General features: G+C 38.0%; 1 protein-coding gene across 2 annotated transcripts in view; it reads left to right on the top strand.

Annotated features, from left to right (window-relative positions):
- The first annotated feature begins 1,992 nt into the window (after positions 1–1,992).
- The window catches only part of LOC121249193 (50S ribosomal subunit assembly factor BipA), a 39,098-nt gene continuing 14,818 nt past the window's right edge, over positions 1,993–26,272 (top strand). Inside the window, exons 1-6 of one of the 2 annotated variants that reach the window (XM_041147913.1) lie at positions 1,993–2,445; positions 12,577–12,651; positions 13,367–13,517; positions 13,936–14,004; positions 14,128–14,300; positions 14,723–14,860. In XM_041147913.1, the coding sequence (XP_041003847.1) occupies positions 2,089–2,445; positions 12,577–12,651; positions 13,367–13,517; positions 13,936–14,004; positions 14,128–14,300; positions 14,723–14,860 (963 nt within the window). In that variant the 5' untranslated portion in view covers positions 1,993–2,088. The remainder of the gene's footprint in view (positions 2,446–12,576; positions 12,652–13,366; positions 13,518–13,935; positions 14,005–14,127; positions 14,301–14,722; positions 14,861–26,272) is intronic. The other variant, XM_041147914.1, reaches the window with a different exon arrangement.

Here is a 26,272-nt window from a genome sequence, read left to right as displayed (position 1 = left end):
GCTTCTAGTTATTTCTTGTTATAAGAATGAAATGAAGTCAGAGATGGAGAAACTTCACCTTCACGATAAACGTAGATTTATTTCAATAATTTTTTTTCTTTCTCTCCTAAATAAAAAAAAAATTACAACACTATATTATAAAAAAAAATTATATTTTCTCATAAATCTATAAATCACACAATCAAAAAAGCTATAAACTAGTTGATAAAAAAAACAAAATGACAAGGAAAAAAAAAACTACAGAAAAACCCAGATCAGCAAACCACAGAACACAAAAAACACATGCAAAATGTTAAAACCAGATTTAATGGCATGAAAAAAAAGACCCAATGCCAAAAAGCTAAAAACCCATGAAAAAAGTACATTTTTTCACAAAAAATACAAAAAGCTCACAACATGCAAACCCAAAACATACAAATGAACAACATATCTACAAATCCGAACAGAGAAAGCCAAGAAGCCTATGTAAAAAATTTATTTTATCAGAAAAAATACAAAAAAAGAGAACATGCAAACCCAGAACACATAAATGAACATTTAACGACATGAAAAAAAACCAACGCCAAAAAAACTATAAAACCCATGAAAAAAAACATATTTTTCACAAAAAATACAAGGAATAACAAACCTTCAAATATAAAGAGAAAAAGCCAACAAGTCCATGTAAAAAATCTGTTTTTTCACAAAAAAATACAAAAAATCGAGAACATGCAAACCTAGAACATGATACAAACAAACATTTAGTGGCATAAAAAAAATCCAACGCCAAAAAGCTATTTTTTCAGAAAAAAATACAAAAAATTGAGAGCATACAAACCCAAAACATACAAACGAACATTTAACGGCGTGAAAAAAAAAACCTAATGCCAAAAAGCTAAAACCCATGAAAAAATATATTTTTTCACAAAAAATACAAAAAATTCACAACATGTAAACCTAGAACATACAAAGGAACAACATATTTGCAAATCCGAAGAGAAAATGCGAACAAGCCCATGTAAAAAGTTTATTTTTTCACACAAAAAATACAAAAAACAAAGAACATGCAAATTCAGAACATACAAACGAACATTTAACGACATAAAAAAATCCAACACCAAAAAGTTAAAACCCATGAAAAAATATATTTTTTCACAAAAATACAAAAAACTCACAACATGCAAACCCAGAGCATATACAAAGGAATGATGTATCTGCAATCCGAAGAGAAAAAACCATCAAGCCCATGTAAAAAATTTATTTTTTCACAAAAAAAATACAGAAAGCCCACAACATGGACACCCATAGCATATAAACGAACAACATATCTCTATATTTGAAAAGAGAAAGCCAACAAATCCACGTAAAATCTCTAAACCAACAACATGAAAAAAAAACCCAACGCTGCACAAAACAATCCTAAATAGACATTCAGAGAAGATAAAATACGAAGTGAAGAGAGAAGACGAAGAGAGAGGACGAAGAGAGAAAACACTTTACTTTTGGAGAGAAAAGATGCAGAGAAGACTATGAGGAGAAGATAAAAGACAAAGAGGAAAAATAAAAAGGAAATAAAAAGACACAGAGGAAAAAAAAACCTAAAGCTACCCACCTTCTAAAAAGTTGCATCCAAAGACTAAACTCACTTAACTTGACACAAAACACTAAAATAAAAGGACAGAAAAAACAAAACACAGATCACACACGAAAGACGAAAAAATTATTATTCACAACTATCACCACTTATCATATATAGTATAGATTTATATATATAGACGCATTTATTTATTTTAAAAAATATTCATATCGCCTCATGATGCAAATCAATTAACAAATATATGAAGAAATCACAATTGTTTGGGTAGTATCTATACATTATTTTATTATTTTTAATTATTATTATTATTTTTTATTACTATCCATAAAATATATGAGATTTCCGCACTTTCGATCTAATTAAAAAATAAAAATGGGAAAAGGGCAAAAAAAAAAAAAAAAAAAAAAAAAAGCCGCCCCCAAGGGCCAAAACCCACTCTTTTCCCAGCTCTTAAACCCTCCAACCTCCATAGCTGGGACAGCAACAGAAAACTCAGCCATTTCTCCTCACGAATGGCGGGTCCGTTGTTGCTCCGTTCTCTCTGGTCCACCGCTCGCAAATCCCTCTCTTCTTCTCCTCCTCCTCCTCCCCCCTCTTTTCTCAGAAAACCGTGCCTTTCCCAACGTGCTCCCTTCCTCCTCTCACGCGCCTTCTCCTCCGCCACTGCCGCCCCGTCCACTGCCGCGCTCGCCGATAGCGCCCTTGATCCCTACCGGCTACGGAACGTGGCAGTGATCGCCCACGTCGACCACGGAAAGACCACCCTCATGGACCGACTGCTCCGCCAGTGTGGCGCCGACATACCACACGAGCGTGCCATGGACTCCATCAGCCTCGAGCGTGAGCGCGGTATCACTATTGCTTCCAAGGTCAGTGTTTTGTTGACGAGAAAGTGGGGCAATTTGAGTGAAACCCTGGATTCTTGTTAAATTAGTTTCCTGGTTTTCTTTTCTTTAGTTGACAAATAGGTGCGTAATCTTGTTATCGAATTGCTTCCTTCCTTGTTGCTGTTATTTCAAGTGTTTGTTTTGAACTTAGTATGGTAACGGGCCAGCAAATGGTGCTTAAAATTTAATCTGTAAGTGTATGCGGACCGAAAACTAAATCGCTTCTTCTTCATGATTTTAATTTAATGAAAAAAGTTTGCACACCAACCAGGGATATGTAATCTTATTGAAGCTATCTAATTTCATTCTTTGCTCGTCATAATACTGGAACGCTATCGAGTATGAGCTATTACACCCAGAATCACCATTAATATGGTTTGAATAATATACATAAAGAACAGCGTTACTTACTAAAAAACTCTTTTTTGATCAATAAATAGGAATTTTGTTAAAATTAGGTGAAGCCATGTACACGAGGCGTACTAAAAAACAAATAACAATAACGTAAGAACAGAGTTTGGTGGCCCAAGATCTTCACTGTAGCGTGTATTGATATTAACTCAAATCAGCAGGCAATGCTGAATTTAAAGTCAGTATAGGGGGGGACATATACATGTTTGACCACCGATGGCATTTTGTTGAGAAAAGAGAGTACATTTGTGGGCATATTAACGGGATGAAATATGGAGTATCTTTGGTCTAGTGGATGTTAGTGCTGGTTGTTGTAATTGAACTACCATAAGGGTAGGTTGCAAGAGATTTTGTGGGTTTGTGAAGTTTATAGCAGGGAATGGTTGGAGGGTTTGATTTTGGCATGGCATGTGGTGTGGGGATCTAGTATTAAAAGAATATCTCCTGAATTCTTTCCCCTTCCCCAAATAGCTTTGGATGAGAATGCTTCTATTAGTTGTTTGGAACACTTAGAAAACAGGGAGATTGGTTCTTGGAACTGAGCTTTCCAAAACTAGGAAATTCAAATGATTTGTGATGGGCCTTCTATATTCTAACCACCCAGCAGATGAGGGGGCTGATAGATTGTTTTGGGAACAAAACTGAAATGGTATATTTGATGTCCCATCTTTTATGGGTATTGAGTGGGTTTGGGGATGTGCAATCTCCTTTGAAGAGTATTAAACATCGAAAAAATACTAGATAAGTTTGTGTTTTTCTTGTCTGAATATTTGTGTTGGGCAAACTACTAACTTTGGATAATCTCACTAAAAGGAAAATCATGTGAGTGAACTGGTATTGTTTGTGTGAATTCAATGAGGAATTAGATGATGATGTTCTAGTGCTCAGTTCCCAAGAAGTTGTGGCCTTTTGTTTTCTCTTTATTTGGGTTTCATTAAGTGAAGCCCAAAGAGGTAATTGACATGTTTCTTGGTTAGAAAGGATTGTTTGGGCAATATAAGCACAGCTTGGCCTTTATTCATATATAAATACAAAAGAGTGGCTTGGTTTGAATTACAACTCCTTGCCAAATGTGGACTATCTATAGATTATTGAGTTTTAATGGTGTTGCGCTCTATGCTCTCAAGCATAAATTTATTTTGCAGATGTTTACATGACTAGATGATGGCTTGTAGTGGTGCCTATATATTTTTGTGTGTTTTTCTAGTTCTAGTTTTTTCAAGTTCAAGATTGATCTCTTATTCCTTATTTAAGTATATATCGTTTTTGACCACTTATTGTTTTGAAAGAAGAGAAAACTCCATCTTGTTGTATTATATATAATATATCCGTATCAACCATATGATACATTCAGAAGCATCCTATATATTGTTTGCAATTAATGCTTGTATGCCTATTTTGAATGTTTCTACCTTTATACGCTAGTGAGGTAGCACAAGGTGACCCATCTTGAATGATGTTTCTCATGTAATAAGATATTTTTATTACTAATTTTTGTGTTAGTCTTTTTTTTTTTCTTTTCTTTTTTTGAGTATGATAAGTTTTATTAACGATCAACAATGTCAGTGGTCACATGATTTCTTACACATGAAGCACCAATCCACGACAAATAATCCACACTTTCTCAAATTATCCATGGTCAAACTTTTTCCACCAACCAACAGAAAAATGCCCACCTTAGAGCACTGGCATTGGATTATCCAAATGCCAGTGAAATGTAAAATTTGACTCAATTTACATAAAATTACCTGCATTAGATTATCCAAATGCAAAAATATATGACTTTTAGCTACAGTGTATCATACTCGGCAGTCATATATGCAAGACTACTGTACAAAGACCAAATCTTATTTTTATTCAATAAAACTCAACGTCGGTTTCTTTTCCTCGAAATTCTTTTTCCCAAGGACCCAAACCGAGCTTCCTTCTTCTCTCCTCTTCACCATTGCCGTTCCTGCTCTCCCTCTCTTCTTCACCATTTTCGTTCCATCTAGTGTCTAGAAACCCCAAGAAGGATTTCACAAAATCCTCCTAGTATACCTTGTCTGATTATTGATTAAGCAGGAGGAAGCGGTGAAAACAACACAATCCCCTCTGCGACAAGAACACAAGAAATACTACCGTGGAAATGGAAGTAGTAGCAGGAGGAGGAGGAGGAGGGGGAAGTACGCTGTCAGAGATATACCAGCACGCCTTGAGTACTCGAGCGGTAGCATTAGGATGGACTCACCAGAGCTCTCATCCTCAATAAGCAGGGACATTACCCACATCCAATCCCTCTACATCGAGATGGACCGCCTCTGCCACTCCCTGCCCTCCAAGTCACACTGTGATCTCTGGAGACGGTGGAATTTCTCTCTTTCTCCAATGAATCCTTGGGGACGGGGACTCACTCAATTATTCTCGTTAGGGTTTGAATTTTGTTTGTTATATTTCTTGGCCTTGTTCATAATCCCATCAATTTAGGAATCGATTCATTTTAATACTGTGCGAAAGGCCATTCCAATTCATTTTTCACTGGGCAACCAAATACCTTGTAAAGGAATCGTTTCCAAACAAAATATTGGCTCGGTGATTGTTTTCTTTTATGTCTGTTGAGCTTTAGTTCAGATCCTTTAAGCATATAGGTGCCAATAGTACTTTCACGGGCATTGGATCAGCAGTTTGTATGAAACTTATAGTATATCATGACCATGCAGTTTTTTGATAGGATCTTCAGTTTGTGTAACTTTATGCGGTATACAAACAGGAATAGGATGCTTTCCACGTGTTAATTTATACTATAACAACTTATGCTTGTGTGCATGTTTTGGTCTTTTCTACTATGGATTTAATGCTTCTTAGAAACACAATGACCAAAACAAGCATGTTTTGAACTAGATTAGATACTATCCATTTCAAGTGAAATGGAGAGGGTATGTATCTATAAAACAACTATATTAGTGTTGATGCAATTTAATTATCCTGTTTAATGCAGAAAAGTTGAGCAAGTAGGAGTAGAGTCTGAATCTTTGAAACAAAGTTTGGATAAGTATTCTTTAAGGAATCAGAAGAGGGTGATGGCCGTTCAGCCACGTGATGGAAATATATGTGGCTGGGCAGGAAATTTGTGATTGGGCATTGTCTTTATTTTTTGTGATGGGCAGTAACATTAGTGATGGGCTGACTTTTGGAGGTGTGTATATTTTTGTGATGGGCTGAAATGTGTTGAACATTAGTGATGACTTGTGTTTTTCTCAATGGTTTTTTTTGAGGTGAAAATGTAATAGACATGTTTTTTTCAATGGTGTTGTATTAAATATTTAGAATGTATTTGCTGCACTCCAGGACCCATCCACAACTTTATCCAAGTCTCATATTGTATCACATTAATATTTCCATGTAGCTCTTAATTTAGAAAAATAATTAATAGAACAAAAAAAATTGAAAAAAAAAAAAATTTAAATTTATAATATTTTATTATTATTTTGACTAATGGATAATCCAATGTGGGAATAAGTTTTGAGTGGAATAGCCAAATGCAAAATCATGTCATATTATGCAAATTTTACATTTGCATTTGCATAATCCAATGCTAATGCTCTTACTAGGCACCTTAGATCTCCAAATGCATTTCCTAGGGCATTTATTGACACAATGACAGGTAATGCCTTATAAAAGGAGCTAAGCGAAAATCTGGAATTTCCAGCATGAATCCACAACAAACTATCCTCCCTTCCCTGAGCAATCTTCATATCATATAATCTTCCAAAAAAACCAGAGGCGACATTTACTGTCCAATCATGTACATCTCTAATAAAATTGACATTCCATTGAAGATTATTATTTAAAAAAAATAAAGGAATCAGCCACTGCGGCGTCTTGATCTCTAGCAATCCTAAAGAGGGAGGGATAAATATTCTTTAGAGCCAAATCCTCACACCAAATATCATGCCAAAATTAATCCTTGTCCCATCACCCACCTTGTATTTAAAATGATTGACAAATTCCCCCCAACCCATCCGAATAGACTTCCACAAACCCACCCCATAAACTCTTAACTTTGTTAGAGCACCAACTCCCCCACATCCTTCCATAATATTTTTCCATATCAAGATGATACCTCCAAAGCCATTTTCCAAGAAGAACTTTATTGAAAAGCCTCAAATTTCGCACCCCCAATCCTCCACAAGAAACCGGTGAGCAAACCTTATTCAAGCTAACCTGGTGAAATTTTCTTTCCTCCCCATTACCTCCCCACAAAAAATTTTGAAAAATCCTCTCAATTCTATTAGCCACCCCTGCCGGCAAAGGAAATACGTACGAAGATTAGACAACGTACTCTTTATCAAAGTAATTCTTCCCCCTTTAGACAAATATAGCTTTTTCCAACCAGCCAACCTCCTCTCAATCTTTCTCAATCACACCACCCCAAATCATCAAAGATTTGTGAGAAGCGCTCAAAGAAAGTCCAAGATATCACATAGGTAAAATGAGGATACCTTACACTCGAAGATATTAGCCAAATCCAAAATATTCAATATAGAGCCCACTAGAACTATTTCAAGCTTAGATAAGTTAATTCTAAGACCAAAAACAACTTCAAAACATAACAAAAGGGCTCTCAAATAATGAAAATGATCCTGGTTAGTCTCACTAAAAATTAAAGTGTCATTTGCAAAAAGAAAGATGTGAGATTTTCATGCTTCCACTAGACTCATCTCCCACCAAAAACCCCGACATGAAACTCCCATCCACTGTTGCTTCAATCATTCTACTCAAAGCATCCATAACTAGAGCAAATAGAAAAAGAGACAAAGGATCCCCTTGCCTCAAGCCACAAGAACTACTGAAGAAACCAACCTGGGTACCATTCACCAAAATAGAGAATCTGACTGTCAAAATACAATGCTTGATCCACAAATACCACTTCTCTCCAAAACCACATCTCCCAAGTAAGTACAAGAGAAACTCTCAATTAACATGATCATATGCTTTTTCCATATCCAATTTAACTAGAATACTGGATTTGCCCAATCTGATTCTACTCTTCAAACATTCATTAACTATTAAAACCGAATCAAGAATTTGTCTTCTCCTCATGAATGCATTTTGAGATTTCAAGATAATTTTTTCCATCACCCCACTCATTCGGTTAGCTAACACCTTGGAAATGATCTTGTACACCCCATTGACCAAACTAATAGGCCGAAAATCCCTCATTTTCACAGCCTCCTTTTTAGGAATAAGTGCAATAAATGTAGTATTAAGACTTTTCTCAAATTTCATAAATGAATGAAATTTAAGAAAAACCTTCATAACATCTTCTCGCACAATATCCCAACTACATGATACGATCATTAAGCCCCTGCAAATTCCAAGAGAGGATCTTAGGCTTCATGAGCTAAAAGATTCCCCTCCCTTTCAATTTGTCCCTTCTGCCACTCCCCTCCTTCGTATCATAATTAATAGAACATTTGAGTCTTCTTAGTTCCCTATGTGGTTAACTTTTTTTTTTTTATAATTAATAAGAGAAATTTTATTCCAAGTAAATAGGCATAGCCCAAATACACAGGATGTATACAAATGAGAACACCTACTTACAAGCTAAAACAAAATATAACTAAAGCAAAACATTACAAATTACAATCATTCCCATTCCTTACAAGATTCTTCACCCAAAAGCTTAAAGTACTAAGGAAATACTCCCTAAGTTCCCCTATAGATTCGTTATCTCAGTGAGAGGGCGGGTAAATCTTCTGTCTTCAGCCATGGAGGGTTTTTCTCAGTTGATATTTGATTTGGAATTGCTGGATCTGCCTTTGGTGGGGGGAGAATATACGTGGTCTAATTATAAAGGAGGTTCAAGATTGGACAGATTCTTAGTCTCTTCTTCTTGGGAGACTCATTATCTGGAGTTATGTCAAAAAGATTGCCTTGGGTATGTTCTGATCACTTTCCCATTTTACTTCATTGTGGGTGTATTCATGAGGGTAGACATTATTTTAAGTTTGAGAATATGTGGCTTGAAGTTGAGGGTTCTGTAGACAAGGTGAGAAGCTTGTGGCATTCTTATCAAATTGAGGGGACTCCTAGCTTTGTTTTGGCAAGTAAACTCAGAGCTTTGAAGGTTGATTTGAAGAAGTGGAACAAGGAAGTTTTTGGGAATGTAGAGCAGCAGAAAAAATCTCTTTGGGAGGAGCTACAGGCCTTGGAGGTTGAGGGGCAAAGTGAGGAGTCTTTGTTAAGAAAGAAAGAAGTGGTGCTAGAACTTGAAAGAGTACTTTTGATGGAAGAAATATCTTGGAGGCAGAAATCGAGAGCTCTATGGCTTAAAGAGGGGGATAAGTGCACTAGTTTCTTTCATAAAATGGCTAACTCTCATAGGCGCAACAATGCTATGGAGATGATCAAAGCTGATAATAATGTGCTCTCTACACCTGATGAGATTCAAGATCATGTTGTGCAGTATATAGTACTCTCTGAACTGAGACGGTAGATTGGAGACCTAAAATTGATGGCTTGAAGTTTGAGGCTGTGGATTCTTTTACAGCAAGCGGGCTAGAGAGGCCGTTTGAAGAGCTTGAGGTGCATCGGGTGGTATGTGGGATGAGAATAGACAAAGCTCCTGGCCCAGATGGGTTTTCTATGGCCTTTTTCAAGATTGTTGGGAGATTGTGCGAGAGGAGGTAATGTAGGTTCTACAAGAATTTTATGATTATCAAAAGTTTGAGAAGTCGATGAATGCCACATTTATCGCTCTAATCCCTAAGAGAGTGGGTGCTTCGGAGTTGAAGTATTTCCGTCCCATTAGTTTGGTAAGTGGAATTTATAAGATAATTTCGAAGGTTTTGGCACATCAAATGAGCAAGGTGATGGATAAGATTATTTCTAAACCCCAAAATGCTTTTGTTAGAGGCAGACAAATCATTGATTCTGTGCTGATTGCGAATGAGTGTTTAGATAGTCGGATGCGGGAAGGTGTTCCAGGGGTTCTTTGTAAACTAGACATGGAAAAGGCGTACGATCACGTAAACTGAGATTTTCTTTTCTACATGCTTAGAAGATGTGGTTTTGGTGATAGGTGGTGTGGTTGGGTCAGACATTGTATTTCGATTGCTTGGTTTTCAGTTTTAGTTAATGGGCAGCCTTGCGGTTATTTTCAGAGTTCTAGAGGATTGAGACGGGGGGATCCATCATCTCCATTTTTATTTGTTCTTGTTATGGAGGCTTTGAGCCGTATGGTGGAGGTCGTGGTAGAGGAGGTTTTATATCAGGTTTCTCGGTGGAAACTAATAATAATGGCTTTATTTTTATATCACATTTGCTTTTTGCTGATGATACTCATATTTTTTGTGATGCTGTTGGGGAACAGATTCAAGCTTTGTCTTGTTATGTTTTCAAGCCGTATCCGGGCTAAAGGTGAACTTGGGTAAAGCAGAGCTGGTCCCTGTGGGAGATGTGCATTATATTAACAATTTGGCGGAATTATTGGGGTGTAGAGGTTGCTTATTTGCCCATGAAATATTTGGGTCTCTTGCTGGGGGCGTCGTTCAAGGCAAAGTATATTTGTGATGGGGTGGTTGAGAAGATTGAGAAAAGGTTGGCAGCATGAAAAATGTTGTATTTATCAAAATGGGGTAGAATCACCCTTGTAAAGAGTACTTTTTCTAATATCCCAACTTACTTTCTTTCATTATTTCCTTTACAAGTTAGAGTGTCTAATCGTATTGAAAAGTTGTATAGATCATTTTTGTAGGGTGGTTTGGGAGAGGAGAATAAGATTCCTTTAGTAAGTTGGAAAAAAGTTTGTTGTCCAAATTGCTGATGGAGGCTTGGGAGTTCGTAATTTGTGTAGTTTTAATAAGGCGTTGTTGGGGAAGTGGTTGTGGAGATATCATAGGGAAGAGGAAATGTTGTGGAAGGGGTTGATTGTTCGGAAGTATGGGAGTGATTGGGGGGGATGGTTTACTAAGGAGAGTAGGGGGACTTATGGTGTGAGTTTATGGAAATTTCTTAGAAAAGGATGAGATAATTTTGTGAAACAAGTCAAATTTGTGGTAGGTGATGGTTCAAGAGTTCGATTCTGGTTTGATGTTTGGGGTAGTGAGAATGCACTGTTTAGAGTTTTTTCGGCTGTTTTCAGGTTGGCTGTTAATCAGCAGGCCTCAGTCTCAGAGTTGATGAGTTACTCTAATGGAGAGGTGCATTGGGATGTTAGATTTTTCAGACCTGTCCAGGATTGGGAAATTGAGGAGGTTACTGATTTTTTCAGATTGTTGTATTCAGTGGATATTAGACGACATGAGAGGGATCATATGTACTAGAGATATACAGCGTCTAAAAAGTTTTCTGTTAGATCAGCATTACATTTCTTTTCCTTGGAAGAGTGTTTGGAAGGCTCATGTTCCATCAAAGGTTGCTTTTTTTGTATGGACAGCATCAATTGAGAATATTCAGGCAATTGACAATTTGAGAAAGTGTGGAATGATTGTTATGGAGTGGTGCTTCATGTGCAAGAAAGCTGCGGAATAAGTGGATCATCTACTTCTACATTGTGATGTGGCTAAAGTGTTATGGGATGGTGTGTTTAGAAGATTCAGACTGACCTGGGTTATGCCAAAATCAGTGGTAGATTTACTCGCATGTTGGACTAGACTTCATACTTGCTCTCAAGTGGCAGCTGTGTTGATGATGATTCCTTTGTGCATTATGTGGTGCATTTGGTTGGAAATGAATGAGAGGTGTTTTCTCTTGTATACTCCATGTGAACTTGGGATATGCCTAATTATGTGGTTTAATAAATTTTTCTTACTTACAAAAAAAAAATCTGATGTATCCTAAAACATTAATGAGGTGACTAAAGTATTTATTTCTGAGATCAGATTTTGATTGGATGAGGGCTGGTAGAGGCCTCCGTTCATTATCTCTTTTTTTTTTCCCCTTGAATTTTAGATTTTTGCAAGTTTAAATGTTAGTTGTTCTTTCTACCCTAGGGGTTGGCTCGAGTGGTAAGGGCCTTGGTCATACCCCCAAGTCTAAGGGGATGTTTGGGAATGAGATGAGAATTTTGTGAATAGTGGTAAGATGGTTTGTGAATAATAGTGAGATAGTTTGAGTTAAGTATTTTTTAGATTTTGAGAAAGGAGAGAGAAAAAATTGAATAAAAAAAATTATAAAGTTAAAATATTTTTAGAATATAATTTTTTAATATAATTTTTGTTTTGGGATTTAAAAAAATTGAATTGTTTTTTGTTTGAAAGTTTGAGAAAGTTGTAATGATTAGTTTGAAAGCGTTTGTGTTTAACTAATGTTTGAGAAGGAAATGAGATGGGATGAGATGAGATGTGATGAGAATTATTACCAAACATTCCCTAAGGTTCAAACCTTTGGGTGGGTGCAAAAAATTTCTATGAGCCACATCCCATCAATGAGAATTAGATAATTTATTTGATCTCTATGACGTGGACGTGTTACACGGTTTTGAGGTTTAACGACATAAAAGACATAGTTTTGCATGGTCTTTGGGGTTCCCGTCATTGGAAACAAATGTTAGCCGTTTTTTCTTGTTTATTTCTTTCTCTTTAGTATATCATTCATTTACATGCTATATAGTAGCACTGCGTTTTTTCTTATATTTATTTTGAATAAAATTTTGTCACTTGTCATGAAAAATGTGGTCCTTTTCAAAATCCATCCCGATACAGTAATATTCATGTGCAGGTTACATCCATTTCGTGGAAGGAGAATGAGCTAAATATGGTTGACACACCTGGACATGCAGATTTTGGCGGTGAAGTAAGTCCCCACTCGGTGCAATATAGTGCTTTGAGCTTCTAAATGGTTGCTAGCTCAATCCTTTACTGACCATTATTATATGCATAAATCATCAAGGAATTATGAAATTTAACATGAAAAAATAACTTATCAAATTCAAAATGTGACAAAATAATATTTGTAGATGAATGATTTACTAATTACATTTAGGAGGAGCCAAGGAGGCATGACACCATGTACAAATTTTTGGAAACACTTATATACTTGCAGTTGCTGAATTATCCCATATGTCGGTGGTCTCATGTTGAATGAGCTCTTTTTGAAGCAAAGCCTTATTTATTGGAAATTATAGTAGTTTATACATAAATATCAGCATTTAATTTAATGAATACAATGTCAATGAGCAAATTGTGTTATTCTCTGAAAGCTTTTTTTGTTTATTTTGATAAGTAAGATGAGTATGATATCCTTTGAAAGTTCTACTACTATGATTACAAGTGCCTAACCTTTTGGCCGTAAATGAAGTGCAAAATGGAGTGGGAAGGCAAGAAGTTTTGAATTGGTTGTAATGCAAGTTATTTCAGATTCACAAATTTAATGCTTTCCTTTGTCCTGAGGCGCTTCAAAGTAGAACTACCCACCTTTCTCAAAATTCTTCTTTAGAATTTTCAAATTTATAAATTTCTGAACTATTGAGTTGATCTCAGTGCAACTTTGTTTTTTATGATGCAAATAGGTTGAGCGGGTTGTTGGTATGGTTGAAGGAGCAATTTTAGTTGTAGATGCTGGAGAGGGTCCCCTTGCACAGACAAAGTTTGTTCTTGCAAAAGCATTGAAGTATGGGTTGCGCCCTATTCTTCTTTTAAACAAAGTAGACCGACCTGCAGGTATGACTATGTTATTCATTAATATGCTAATTTTCAATTTAAAAAATGGAGTCATAAAAAATTACATGATTGTTGCTAGTCATTATGTCTTGAGGCAAAAACAACAAAGTCAAAAGCCAAAATATTAAGTGTCAATCTTTTTGTTCAGTTTCCTCCAGAGAAGGCATTTTATTATTGTTTAAATCATGATTGGTATCCTTTGCCTCATTTGCATCTTTCCATACCTACTGAAAGGAGCTTTGTTGTCTAGCTTTGACTTACATGAGATTTGCAACCTTCATAATATTTTTGGCAGCAATACTAAATCTTGCATACAATTACAAATGGCAGTAGTATCTATTTATCAGGTGAATATTTTCTGTTTGCACACTTTTCTTTAAGCTTGCCCTTATTGTGTTTATGGTTATCGGTTATGCAGTTTCTGAGGAGAGGTGCAATGAAGTTGAAAGTTTGGTTTTTGATCTTTTTGCAAATCTTGGTGCTACAGGTGTGAGAGATGTTGGATGTTGAAAAAATTTAATGATTTTTCACTTACCTATTCTGTGACATTCACCAGCTTTATAAATGACCTAGGTGAAAGCTAATGTAGATTTTCTGATAATTGTTTTAGAGGAGCAGCTGGACTTTCCAGTTCTCTATGCTTCTGCAAAAGAAGGTTGGACTTCAATAACTTTCACCAAAGATCCTCCTGCTGATGCAAGGAATATGTCACAGTTACTCGATGCCATCATAAAACATGTTCCGCCACCAACAGCTAGCATTGATGCCCCTTTCCAAATGCTGGTTGGTATTCTACTGTTTTTGGTTTTCTAAAGAGTATTAGTGTGTGTGATTTTTCTTTCTTGCGGCTTCTTTTTTTCCCCATGAATCAAGCATGGAAGTATAATTTGAAATATGGGTGTGAGTTGCCTTTAGATTATTGTCTGTGTGCGAATTAAAAAGAAAATTGCTGTGCTTCGCAAACATGGAAGCTCTAATATTCAACTCGCTCTGAAGTCTTAGGCAGCAGAACCCATAAGAAAAAAGGGCAACATAGATGGTGATGCCTGTAAAGAAGAAGATATAAATATTGTAGTTTTGTTAGGGCATCTGGCATAGTTGCTTTTTTCTTTCCTTTTTTTTCCTCCCGTTCTTCCGGTTTCTTTTGGGCTTCATTATTAATCTTCTTCTTTGAGAACGGTGACAAACATAATAGTGTCATTCAGGTTTCAATGATGGAACGAGACTTCTATCTTGGGCGAATATTGACTGGACGCATTTCTTCTGGAATTATTCGTGTTGGTGACAGAGTCCATGGACTTCGTAATAAAGATACTGGAGTTGAGAAAATTGAAGAAGGAAAGGTTTGTAGAACTTTACTCGATTTCAGATGAAAAAAGCATTATGTTTTTGCACCTAAAATTGTTATTCTAAAAATTTTTTAAGCATTAATTTTAATTATCTTTTCACCTGATTGAAGTTGAACTATCTTAAGAGTTCTGATTGCTTCATACTAGTTATTTGTGCCTAATTTTAGTGATTGTAAGAGTTCATGCTGATTATACTTGGGATTTACTTTTTGGTCCTCATTCAACACCCTCCCTCTCCCTCTCCCTCTCTGTCTATTTCTATTTCTCTTCTCTAATGGTGGTCGTTTCCTGCGAGTCTCAATGGTAAATACTCTCAATCCCTTCACCCCTTTTTGCAATAATGAATTTTGTATTTATTCATGATTTGGAGCTTGGTTTATTTCTATTGTTTTTCCATCGATTCTAAGCTTTCCGAACTGCTGGCAATGAGGGAAATCTTAGTGTTAAGTGTCATTGAGAAAAGTAGGGCATAGGAAGACAATTCTCTTGAGCAGAATTACTGTGGATTGGTTTTGGCCGCCATGGAAGTTATGTTGAAGGCTGAGGGGTTACTGGAGTTTATAAAAACTTCTTGCATAGGAAACAAAGCATATCCTGGTGTAAAGATATGCTAGTTTTCATGGATGATACTTGGCCAGTGCAAAATATGCTGAAAGGGATCGTAAAGGCTTCTTAGTAATTACAGAAGAGAGATATGGAAAAGGGAGGCGAAACCTCATTGGTGAACTCAGAAAAGCCTCTATTTTCTTCTCATTCCTTTCCAGTTTTGGGTCTCTGCCTATTCAACTACCTAACATTCTTCAATCGTCTAACATGGAAGACTTCAACGAGGGGTGAAAATCATGACTGGCATGATGGAGGATAAGCCCTATGTAAGATGCATACAAGGGCTGGTTTGTTTTCGGTAATCAATGTTGGACATTGGGGCTATATAAGTCAGCCCGGGCCAAATTGACACTTAATGATTCAATCATGACCAATGGGTTTGTAAAAGACGTTGCCCCACCGTCATTAAACAAGTCTTCTTGGCCAAAGCCGCAAGCTCATTTTCATTGTAGGGCCAATACACAAGTTGGTAGAGCATCATTAATCTCTTGCATCGCAATAGAATGGGGGACAGAAAAGTTTTCTAGCTTAGAAAGAATCTCCTACCACTGTGTTTGGCAACAAAAGTTTGAAGTTTCAAGCCACTAAGCGAAGTTGACATCAAGATATTTAGTGGGGTGAGTGTTGGCTTGTCTCAAAGAGGTGAAATCTCACCTTGAAAGATCCAGTGTAGAGTTCTTGAACTTCAATTTCAAACAAGACCTTATCGAAATTCCTTTGATTGGCAAGAATTACACGTGGTCCGATAACTGAGATCCCTTGACGTCTCTAGAATCAATAGATTTCTTATCTCACTTGATTGGGAAAGCTAGTTCCTTGATGTATTGTTGAGAAAGCTACTTTGATTATTATCCAATCACTTTACTTTGTTACTTGATCATGTGCATGTTGAACGAAGTAAAGGGTACTTCAAGTTCAAGGATGTGTTTAAAAGTTGAAGGCTTTGTAGACAAGGTGAAACAATGGTAGTTGTCATACAACTTTATGGCTCCCCTAGTTTTTTCTAGGCTTGCAAGTTGAAGTGTTGAAAATGTTTGAAGATATGGAATGACATGGAGTGTTTGGACAGCCAAAAAAGAGAAGGCATCCCGGGCGTTCTTTGTAAGTTGGATATGGAAAGGCTTACGACCACGTGTGTTGGGGTTTTCTTTTCTATATGCTCAGGAGATGCGGCTTTGGGGATAGGTGGTGTGAATGGATTAAATATTGTGTTTCGACCGTTCGATTTTCTGTTTTAGTCAATGGAAAATCATGTGGATTTTTTCAGACTTCAAGGGGTTTCAGACAAGAGGATCTGTTGTCTCCCTTTCTTTTCGTCATTATTATGGAGGCTTTGAGTCGCATGGTGGAGGCTGCAGTAAGGGGGGGCTTTATTGATGGTTTTTCGGTGGGCAACAATAGCAATGGAGTTGGTTCCATTTCTCACTTATTATTTGTAGATGATACTCTTATTTTTTGTGATGCAAATAGTGGTCAGATTCAAGCTTTAAGGGCTGTTTTGTTGTGTTTTGAAGTAGTTTCGAGTCTCAATGTGAACTTCGGAAAGTCAGAATTGGTACCGGTGGGGGATGTGGAATATTAACTTTCTTGCGGGCTTGTTGGGTTGCAAAGTAACCTCTCTTCCTATGAAATATCTTGGGCTTCCCTGGGGGCGTCCTTCAAAGTTAGGAGTATTTGAGATGATGTGGTAGAGAAGATTGAGAAGAGATTGTCGGGTTGGAAGTGGTTATATCTATCAAAAGGGGGGAGATTAAGGCCTCGTTTAGTTATGCAGTTTAGATGGGATGAGATGAGATGAGATGTTTTGTTGAAAGTTGAATAAAATATTGTTTTAATATAATTTTTTAATATAATTTTTGTTTTGAGATTTGACAAAGTTGAATTTTTTATTATATTTTGTATGAGAGTTTGGGAAAGTTGTAATGATCATATGAGATGAGATGAGATAGTTTGTTTTGTGTAATCAAACCAGCCCTAACCCTTATCAAAAGTACCCTTCCTAATCTTCCTACTTACTATCTTTCTCTATTTCCATTACCGGTGGGTGTGGCCAATCGGATAGAAAAAATGTTTAGAGCATTTTTGTAGGGTGGCATGGGGGAGGAGAAATCAAATTTCATCTTGTGAGTTGGCAAAGAGTGAGCTGTCCGCTAGTATATGGTGCCTTGGGGGTGCGAAATTTGAGTATGTTTAATAAGGCATTACTAGGAAAGTGGTTGTGGAGGTATCAAATGGAAGGGAACTCGTTGTGGAGGTTGGTTATAGATCATAAGAAGTATCGTAGTGAGAAAGAGGGGAGGGGGGGCGCTCTAAGGAGGGAAGGGGGTCTTATGGTGTTAGCTTATGGAAATTTATTAGAAAGGGGTGGAACACCTTTGAAAAACACCTCAAGTTTGAGGTGGGTGATGGAGCAAGAATTCGTTTTTGGTTCAATGAATGGTGTGGCGAGAGACCTCTCTACACTGTTTTCAGTAGGCTGTAGTTTTAGAGGTGCTGTGTCGCTCAAATGGGACCGTACTTTGGAATGTTATTTTTAATAGAAATGCTAAGGATTGGGAACTTGATGAGCTTGCTGATTTTTTCAGCTATCTGTATTTAGCGAAGATTGGAGGTAGTGGGAGTGATTGTATGCTGTGGAAACTTACGAGGAGCTAGAAGTTTATTGTCAAATCATTTTACAAGGTCTTGACAGTTTAGCAGCCTAACTCCTTTCCGGGGAAGAGCATTTGGAAGGTTTGTGTGCCGTCTAAAATCGCCTTTTTTACATGGCCAGCAGCGCTTGGGAAGATTTTGACGGTGAATAATCTAAGAAAATGGGGTATGGTTGTAATGGAGTGGTGCTTCATCTGTAAGAGGAATGGGGAATCGGTTGATCATTTGCTTCTACATTGTGACGTGACTAGAGAGCTTTGGGCTAGCATTCTAAGGCTTCGTTTGGTTACCTAACTCCTCTCAACTCATCTCAACTCATCATTACAACTTTTTTAAATTCCAATACAAAATATAATAAACAATTCAACTTTTTCAAATTCTAAAATAATAATAATATTAAAAAATAATATTCTAATAATATTTTATCATCTCAACTCAACTCAACTCAACTCAACTCACTTCAACATCCAAACACAACCTAAGTAGAGTTGGGCTGAGTTGGGTTATGCCTAAGGGTGTAGTGGATCTACTAGCATGCTGGAATAGGCATCATAATAGCTCTCAAATGGCAGTGGTGTGGCGGATGATACCTTTGTGCTTAATGTGGTGTGTATGGACGGAAAGGAATGATGGGTGTTTTAACAATAAGGAGTGCAGTGGGGAAAATCTGGAATTTATTTGTTTTCTCTCTTTTACAGTGGTTTTCTGTTATTGTACTAAAGGGTGGGAATATATATGAGTTTTTGTCTACTTTCCAGCTCTCTAGAATCTAATTAGGTGTCTTATTTTGTATACATCCTGTGTACATGGACATTGCCTAGTTTTATTCGATTCAATAAAGATTCTTACTTACAAAAAAAAAGAAATGGAGTTTGGTCTTTTTGGGAAAAGGAAGTTCTAAATGAATTATACTATATTGATGTGTTAGCAAAAGGAAGAAGATCCTTATTTGAGATGGAATTGCTGAGAAAGAAGGAGACTACGAGTGAATTGGAAATAAATGCTCTTTTAGATGTGAGTTGGAGATAGAAATCCAAGGCATTTTGGCTGCATGAAGGCAATAATAATATCTATTTTTTCCATAGCGAACAATTGGAATTGATGAAATAACACCATTGATGCACTAATGGTGAACCGTTTTGTTTATATAGATCTTATGGAAATTCGAGGGAGGATTTTGCAATTCTACAATCACCTATATTCTGAACATTTCAGTTGGTTGCCCAAAGTTGATGGTCTCCCATTTGAATCCATAGGCAGTAAGGATGCCGTGTAGATGGAATGGGATTTTGAGGAGAATGCAGTCTTTGAAGTGCTGAATTCTTGGAATGGGGATAATGCTTTGGGACCCATTGGGTTCTCAGTTGGCTATCTTTCACAGTTGTTGGGAGGTATTCAAGCTAATTTAAAAAAGGCCTTCATTTCATTTTATCAAGATTATGGGTTTTGAGAGAAAATGATGGATAGGTCAAAAATCATGTCCTAACATCTTACTATCGCATTATATATATATTTTATAAGTAATCGATAATATTATTAATAGAGATAGGCAAAGACCAAGTACACAAGATGGTATACAAGAGATAAGACCTATCTAGGTCGAAGTAGTGAAAGCTAGAAAGTCGTGAAAATTCAAGCCATTAAAATCTAAAGCTATGGTCCATAGAAATAAAGCGCGGAAAAATAAAGTTCTAAGTTTCTCTGGTGACCACTTCTTGTTTTCAAAAGTCTGATCGTTGCGCTCTTGCCATATACACCACATAATGCAGATCGGGATCATCTTCCACATAGCCTTGATTTGTAGGACTCCTCTTGGAAATGTCCAACTAGCCAATAGATCGACCACAATTGCAGGTATTACAAAGGATAACTCTACTCGGCTAAACACTTCAACCCACAAGGCTCTAGTTGTCTCGCAATGTAACAAAAGGTGTTGCACTATCTCGTTGGATCTCTTGCACATGCAACACCAGTCTAGAATAACTATCCGGCGCTTCCTCAGGTTGGTGGTAGTCAGGATCTTCCCCAAAGCTGCTGTCCATGTAAAGAAGACCGCTTTCGGAGGCGCCTTATTCCTCCAAATTCTCCTCCATGGGAATTGAGTATTTGAGGCTTGGGTAAGGGACTTATAGAAGGATCGAACCGAAAAAATGCCCTTATCCACGGGAGTCCACCACAGCCTATCAGCTTGCTGTCTATTCGGCTTCACAGAATATAATAGGCTGAAAAAAGCCTCAAAGATGTCTACTTCTCAATCTTGCACCGCTCTACTAAACGTGACGTTCCACTGCACTTGGTCCCCTGATCGAGGTATGAGGTCCTCTACTGTAGCTTCTTGATTACAGGCCACTCGAAAAACAGCTAGAAAAGCATCCTTTAGGGCCTTTCTCCTGCACCATATGTCCCTATAAAACTTAATTCGAGACACCCCCCCTTCCCAACACCAATTTAGAATGGCTATTAAAATCCCCCCACCCACATCTAATGTATTACCTCTTTAGTGCACCAGCCACCCCACTAGCTTCCATATTTGCAATCAACCACCAGTTTCCATAGGGCTTCTGGTTCCATGTTATACCTCCATAGCCACTTCCCAAGTAGAGCCCGATTGAATGTTCTCTAGTTTTTTATACCCAACCCACTTGACGAGACTGATCTATACACCTTATCCCAGCTAACCAGGTGAAGTTTGAATTCATCCCTTATCCCACTCCATGAGAAATCAAGATATAGTTTTTCAATCTGAGTTGCTACACAGGCAGGCAATTGAAATAAAGACAAAAAGTAGGTAGGTAAGTTAGAAAATGTACTCTTTTTTATTTTTATTTATTTATTATAGAATAGTGAGTAATCACCTATCCAATAGTGACCCTCACCCAAGTTTATTAATAATCCCTCACTTGTGGCTGAAGAATACCGTGGTAACAATCAATGTACTCAGGCTTTTCAATAAAATGAAAGACTAATTACGCCCCAAGCACTAGACACCAAAACAAATTTAGAAAAAAAAAAAAAAAAAAAAAACCAAGGTTACAACTTTAAATAAGGAAGTCCCCAAAAATCCGTCCGTAATAAGCCTTGAAGAATTCCCCTACCAATGTCAGAATCCATAAAATACTTACACCGAATATAAGCACCTTCTTTAGCTAGATAAGCCGCAACTATATTAGATTCTCTATAAATATGATGGATGGAACAATTTAATTCCAAAAGCAACCTTTTTATGTCATCCCAAATACAAATACAATTTCTTCCACCCTGCTAATTTTCATCCTATCTTCTCAATAACTGAATCCCAAATGGATGAGGCTCTTGCGGCAGCCCCAAAGGCAATCCCAAATAGGTAATGGGAAGAGAGGCTACCTTACACCAAAGTATACTAAGTAACTGTCGAGTATTGCTGACGTTCCCCACTAGCACTAACTTTGACTTGTCGAAATTCAATTTCAGGCCTGATGCCGCTTCAAAGCATAATAACAAAGCCTTCAATGCCCTCAATTGGTTTCGATCTGCCTCACAGAGTAGGAATGTGTCATTTGTAAAAAGTGAATGAGACAGTAATAATGCCCCTATTAGGATCACCAATCTCAAATCCAACCACAAATCCATGCGTAACTACAGCCGATATCATCCTACTCAAGGCCTCCATAATGATAACAAAGAGAAGTGGGGACAATGGATCTCCTTGCCTTAGACCTCAAGAGTTGCTGAAGAAGCCGGTAGGACAACCATTAATCGATTGAGAATCTTGCCGTTGAGATGCACCAACTAATCCAAGTACGCCATCTAACCCCAAAGCCGCATCTCCCTAGCAAATATAGGAAGAAGTCCCAGTTTACATGGTCGTATGCCTTCTCTATATCTAATTTGCAAATAATCCCTGTGGAGCCAGCCTTTAATCTGCTATCTAGGCCCTCGTTCACTATAATGACTGAATCAAGAATTTGTCACCCCCTAACAAACGCATTTTGTGGCTTCGTAATGATCTTGCCCAAAACCTCCCCTAATCTGCTGGCAAGCACCTTGGAGATAATTTTATACACCCCATTCACAAGACTAATGGGTCGAAAATCTTTAATCTCTAATGTTCCAATCTTCTTTGGGATCAGCGTAATAAAAGTAGCATTTAGGCTTTTCTCAAACTTTTCAGCGAAGGATACTTCCTGAAACACATTCATAATGTCCTCTTTCACCACCTCTCAGCATGATTGGAAAAAGCCCCATCGAGAAGTCATCTGGACTTGGGGCTTTAACTTTACCCATTGTCTCACTACATCATACACTTTCTCCTCTTCAAAAGGCCTCTCCAAGCAAGATGCTGCCTGAGGCTCAATAGTATCAAAACCAAGACCATCTAGCTTTGGCCTCCATCCCTCGCGTTTTGTAAGCAGTTGTTCATAGAAATCCACCACATGGTCTGGAATCAAAGGGGGCCTCCTTGCACTCAATACCATTAATATTCAGCATTTCAATGATATTATTTCTTCCATGAGAGTTGGCAACTCTATGGAAGAACTTTGTGCTCCGGTCCCCTTCTTCCAACTACAATGCTCTTGACTTCTGGCGTCAAGAAATCTCCTCTAAAGATAATACTCTCTCCAATACTGAAACTAACTCTGCCTTCCTCAATAGCTCTTCCAGTGAAAGGGCTCTAGCCTCATGTATCCTCTCAAACTGTTGCAACTCCTCCACCATGAATTTCTTTCGCTCCCCTATATCTCCAAAGGACTGAGAATTCCAAACCTTAAGGTCATTCTTCAAGGCTTTTAATTTACCAGCTAGGATGTATGAGGGGTTACCATGAAACTGGTATGAAGACCACCATTGCCTAGCCTTATCTACAAAGCTTTCACTTTTTAACCACATGTTTTCGAACTTGGAAGTATCAGCGCCCACTTTGAATTCCACCACAATTCAACAAGATAGGAAAATGATCCGAGCAAAGACGTGTCAGCCTCTTTTGGCACACCTCCGAATAGTGCACCTCCCACTCTGGTGAGATTAGAAATCTGTCTAGTCGGGACCACGTCTGATTATTCGACCAAGCAAAAAAGTCCCCCATGAGAGGAATGTCCAACAGGTTTAAGTCAAAGATACAATCTGAAAACTCTGTTATTGCTGGGTGTGTCCTGCTGTCTCCAGATCGTTCACTAGGGAATCTGATGACATTGAAATCCCCTCCTATACACCAAGGAAGCTCCCACCAGCTTTGTAACCCAACAGGTTCCTCCCATAAGAATCTTCTATCATTGTCTATATTTGGACCGTATAAACCTCCAAAAGCCCACACAAAATTATCTGTCACGCTCTTAAAAGAACATGCCATAGTATACTCTCCCACAAACTCCTCCATTTTCTCCACGACTCTATTTTTCCCAACCTGATAACTCCAGCCACCTTTGCGCACTGCTTTTACTCAACAGAATGATCCATTTCAGCGTGGGATGCCTTTGTAGCTGAAGTCGAAGGGTTGATCAGTATGGGTCAGCTGGTGCGCTTTTGGGTGGAATCGAAGGCTTTTGAGCTTTTGCCAAAATCATGGAGATCGTCATTAAAAATTGTGGAGATGAGTAGAAGGGTGTGGAGATTTGTAGTGATGGGTCGTAGTGGTCTAGAATGGTTGACGGCTACGATGGGAGCAGTATTACAAGCGGGAAAAAATTTGGATTCACAAAACACTTGCGCGAAGGCAGCAGAACTTTCATGGCTCAAAGATGCTCCAATAAGCATGGTAGGTTTTTAACCGTCACCGAATATGGTGGAGGCGGTCGGCGGAGTGTTGTAGCCATTCCTGAATGGTATGAAGGTCTGGGTTGGGAGAAATTTGCTGCGGAATTACGCAGAGCTGCGGATATGCTTTTTGTTGATGGGTCAAAGAAGGAAAACCAAAAGAAGAATGAGAATATCAACTTGGAGGTGAATCATAAAGACTCAAGTACATCCACGGTGGCGAGACGATCATATGCGGTAGCTTTGAAGACTGGTCATGATTCGGGGGTTCATAGTGAGGGGAATGATGTAAGTGGTTTGCAGATTACGCCTCAGAACTAGCTTGTCGCGATGCATAATTCTTTAAAGGAGATGGAAACCCAACTTGTCAAATTGAAGGCAGTGATAGCTTTTTTGTCTACGAAAATAGACCTGCTTTTAACTGGAGGCAATTGGGTTGTAAAGAACAAGACTAAGATAGGCTCGAATCCTTTAAACTCAGGTAAAGGAAAACGAAAAATCGGATTCAGCCCTGTTCCTATAACCAGATCCAAAAGAGTATGGCGGGTCAAAAGGAAGTATGGGTTATTTGAAGTGGGTTCTACGTCGGGTATCAGCGTAGAGACATCTGTAATATAATGTCATTCGCCTCAGGTGACTCTGTACCCGAAGAAACTATGGCTCCTTCGTCGGAGTTGAAGGAAAATGGTGTCATACCATTGGTGAAGGGACCTACTAAAGTTGCACATAAAGGGTCACCAGAGGTGAAGGGACTTGCTTTCATACCATTGGAGATAACCAATGGAGTTGTTGAGGAGGTACGGGATTTGAACATGGATTTGGCATTGGTGCCTTGCCTAGAGTCGGAAGTGCATCTGGATACTGTGTTTGGGGATATTGTGGCTCCCTTGGTCTCTCTTCCTCCAATAGCAGATTGGATTCTGCCTAAAGTTAACGAGATTCAGCAATACGTGGAATTTCACATGGAGGATCTGAAGACCAATTTAAAGAATTAATTACTGCGATCGAGACAAGCCACTCGCTTGAAACCAAATCAAGTTTCAAGAAAAGCAGGGAGTTACAGCGTCTTTTCTCGACAATCAACTACAACGCTAAGGGTGGTAGCTCAATTAGAGGGAAGTCTAAATGGAGGGCATTGTGAAGACGAGAAACAAGGGGTTGGGGTGGGGTTTTTGGGCAGAGTTTTAATTCTACACGAAACAAGGGGTTGGGGTCGGGCTTGGTGTATTTTGGATTGTTTTTCACGGGCTTTTTGGGTTATTTGGGGTTTTCTATTATGGGCAAGGTGTTTTTTTGTATACATCAGTGTACTTGGTTACTCATTTTGATATATATATATATATAATATTTTTACTTATAAAAAAAAAAAAAAAAAAAACTCTTTTGTCCCATATCATTAGGATTTCACCCGAAGCCCCATTCAATGCAAGATAAACCCAATCCGCATAAGTACAACTCCAAACAGTTCGCACTATCCTCCTAGAAACACATTTCAGCTTGGTTTCTTGTAAACATACTATGTCCGCCCTCCATTCCTGAAGCAAATTTTTTATATGAAGTCGCTTATTTGCCTCATTCAACCCGCGGACACGACACAATTTTCGGCTTCATAATGGAAAGGCAAGCCCCTTCCCCTTGGATCTTTCATGGCTTTAACTTTTTTCATAATTCATCGACCAAGTTAGATGCTTGAGCTCCCACTGTTTTTTAGACCCTGATTTCTTTGCCTATGAATGACCCGCTTCAATTGCAGTAAGTAAAGCCAAAAACTTCTCTTCAAAACCCACACAGTATTGCATTTCCTTCACCTTTTGGAGCACCCAATCCGACACATTGGATTCATTTGGTAGCATACGATTCAACGAAATAGGCTCCCCCTCATTGGGAATCCATAGCATATTAGGTGTCATCCCCAAAGTTTTAAATTTCGTACCGTACCGGCCGGTACGGCCGAAATTTTTCGTTTCGGCCGTCCGGTCGGTACAGGTACTATACCTGTTCCGTACCGGCCAAACTACCGGCCGTACCGGCCGGTACCCGTCATACCGGCCTCAATTTCGGCCTGTACCGGCCTATATTTCGGCCGGTACCGGCCGATATTTCGACCTGTGTTTTTTTTTTTTTTTTTCATTTTTTCAAACTACAAACTTATTTTTTAACCCTCAATTCAGACTAGACCATTTATAATTTATATATATATGTATTTGTATATAATTTATTTATATATAGACTATTATTTTAGAATATAATTTTTATATATATTTATATATATAATTTATTTATAGATCGACTATCCCGAAACGTTATCCCGAAACGGTACCGGTACCGAAATATTTCGTTCCAGTGCCTTGACCGGTATGCTGTCCGGTACGGTATTCAAAACATTGGTCACCCCCCCTCTCCTCCTCCCCGAATAAG

This window comes from Juglans microcarpa x Juglans regia, chromosome 2D, assembly GCF_004785595.1.
Source record: "Juglans microcarpa x Juglans regia isolate MS1-56 chromosome 2D, Jm3101_v1.0, whole genome shotgun sequence".
Lineage (NCBI taxonomy): Eukaryota > Viridiplantae > Streptophyta > Magnoliopsida > Fagales > Juglandaceae > Juglans > Juglans microcarpa x Juglans regia.
The sequence above is the reverse complement of the archived record's forward strand: the minus strand, read 5'-3'. Positions and strand labels throughout refer to the sequence as shown.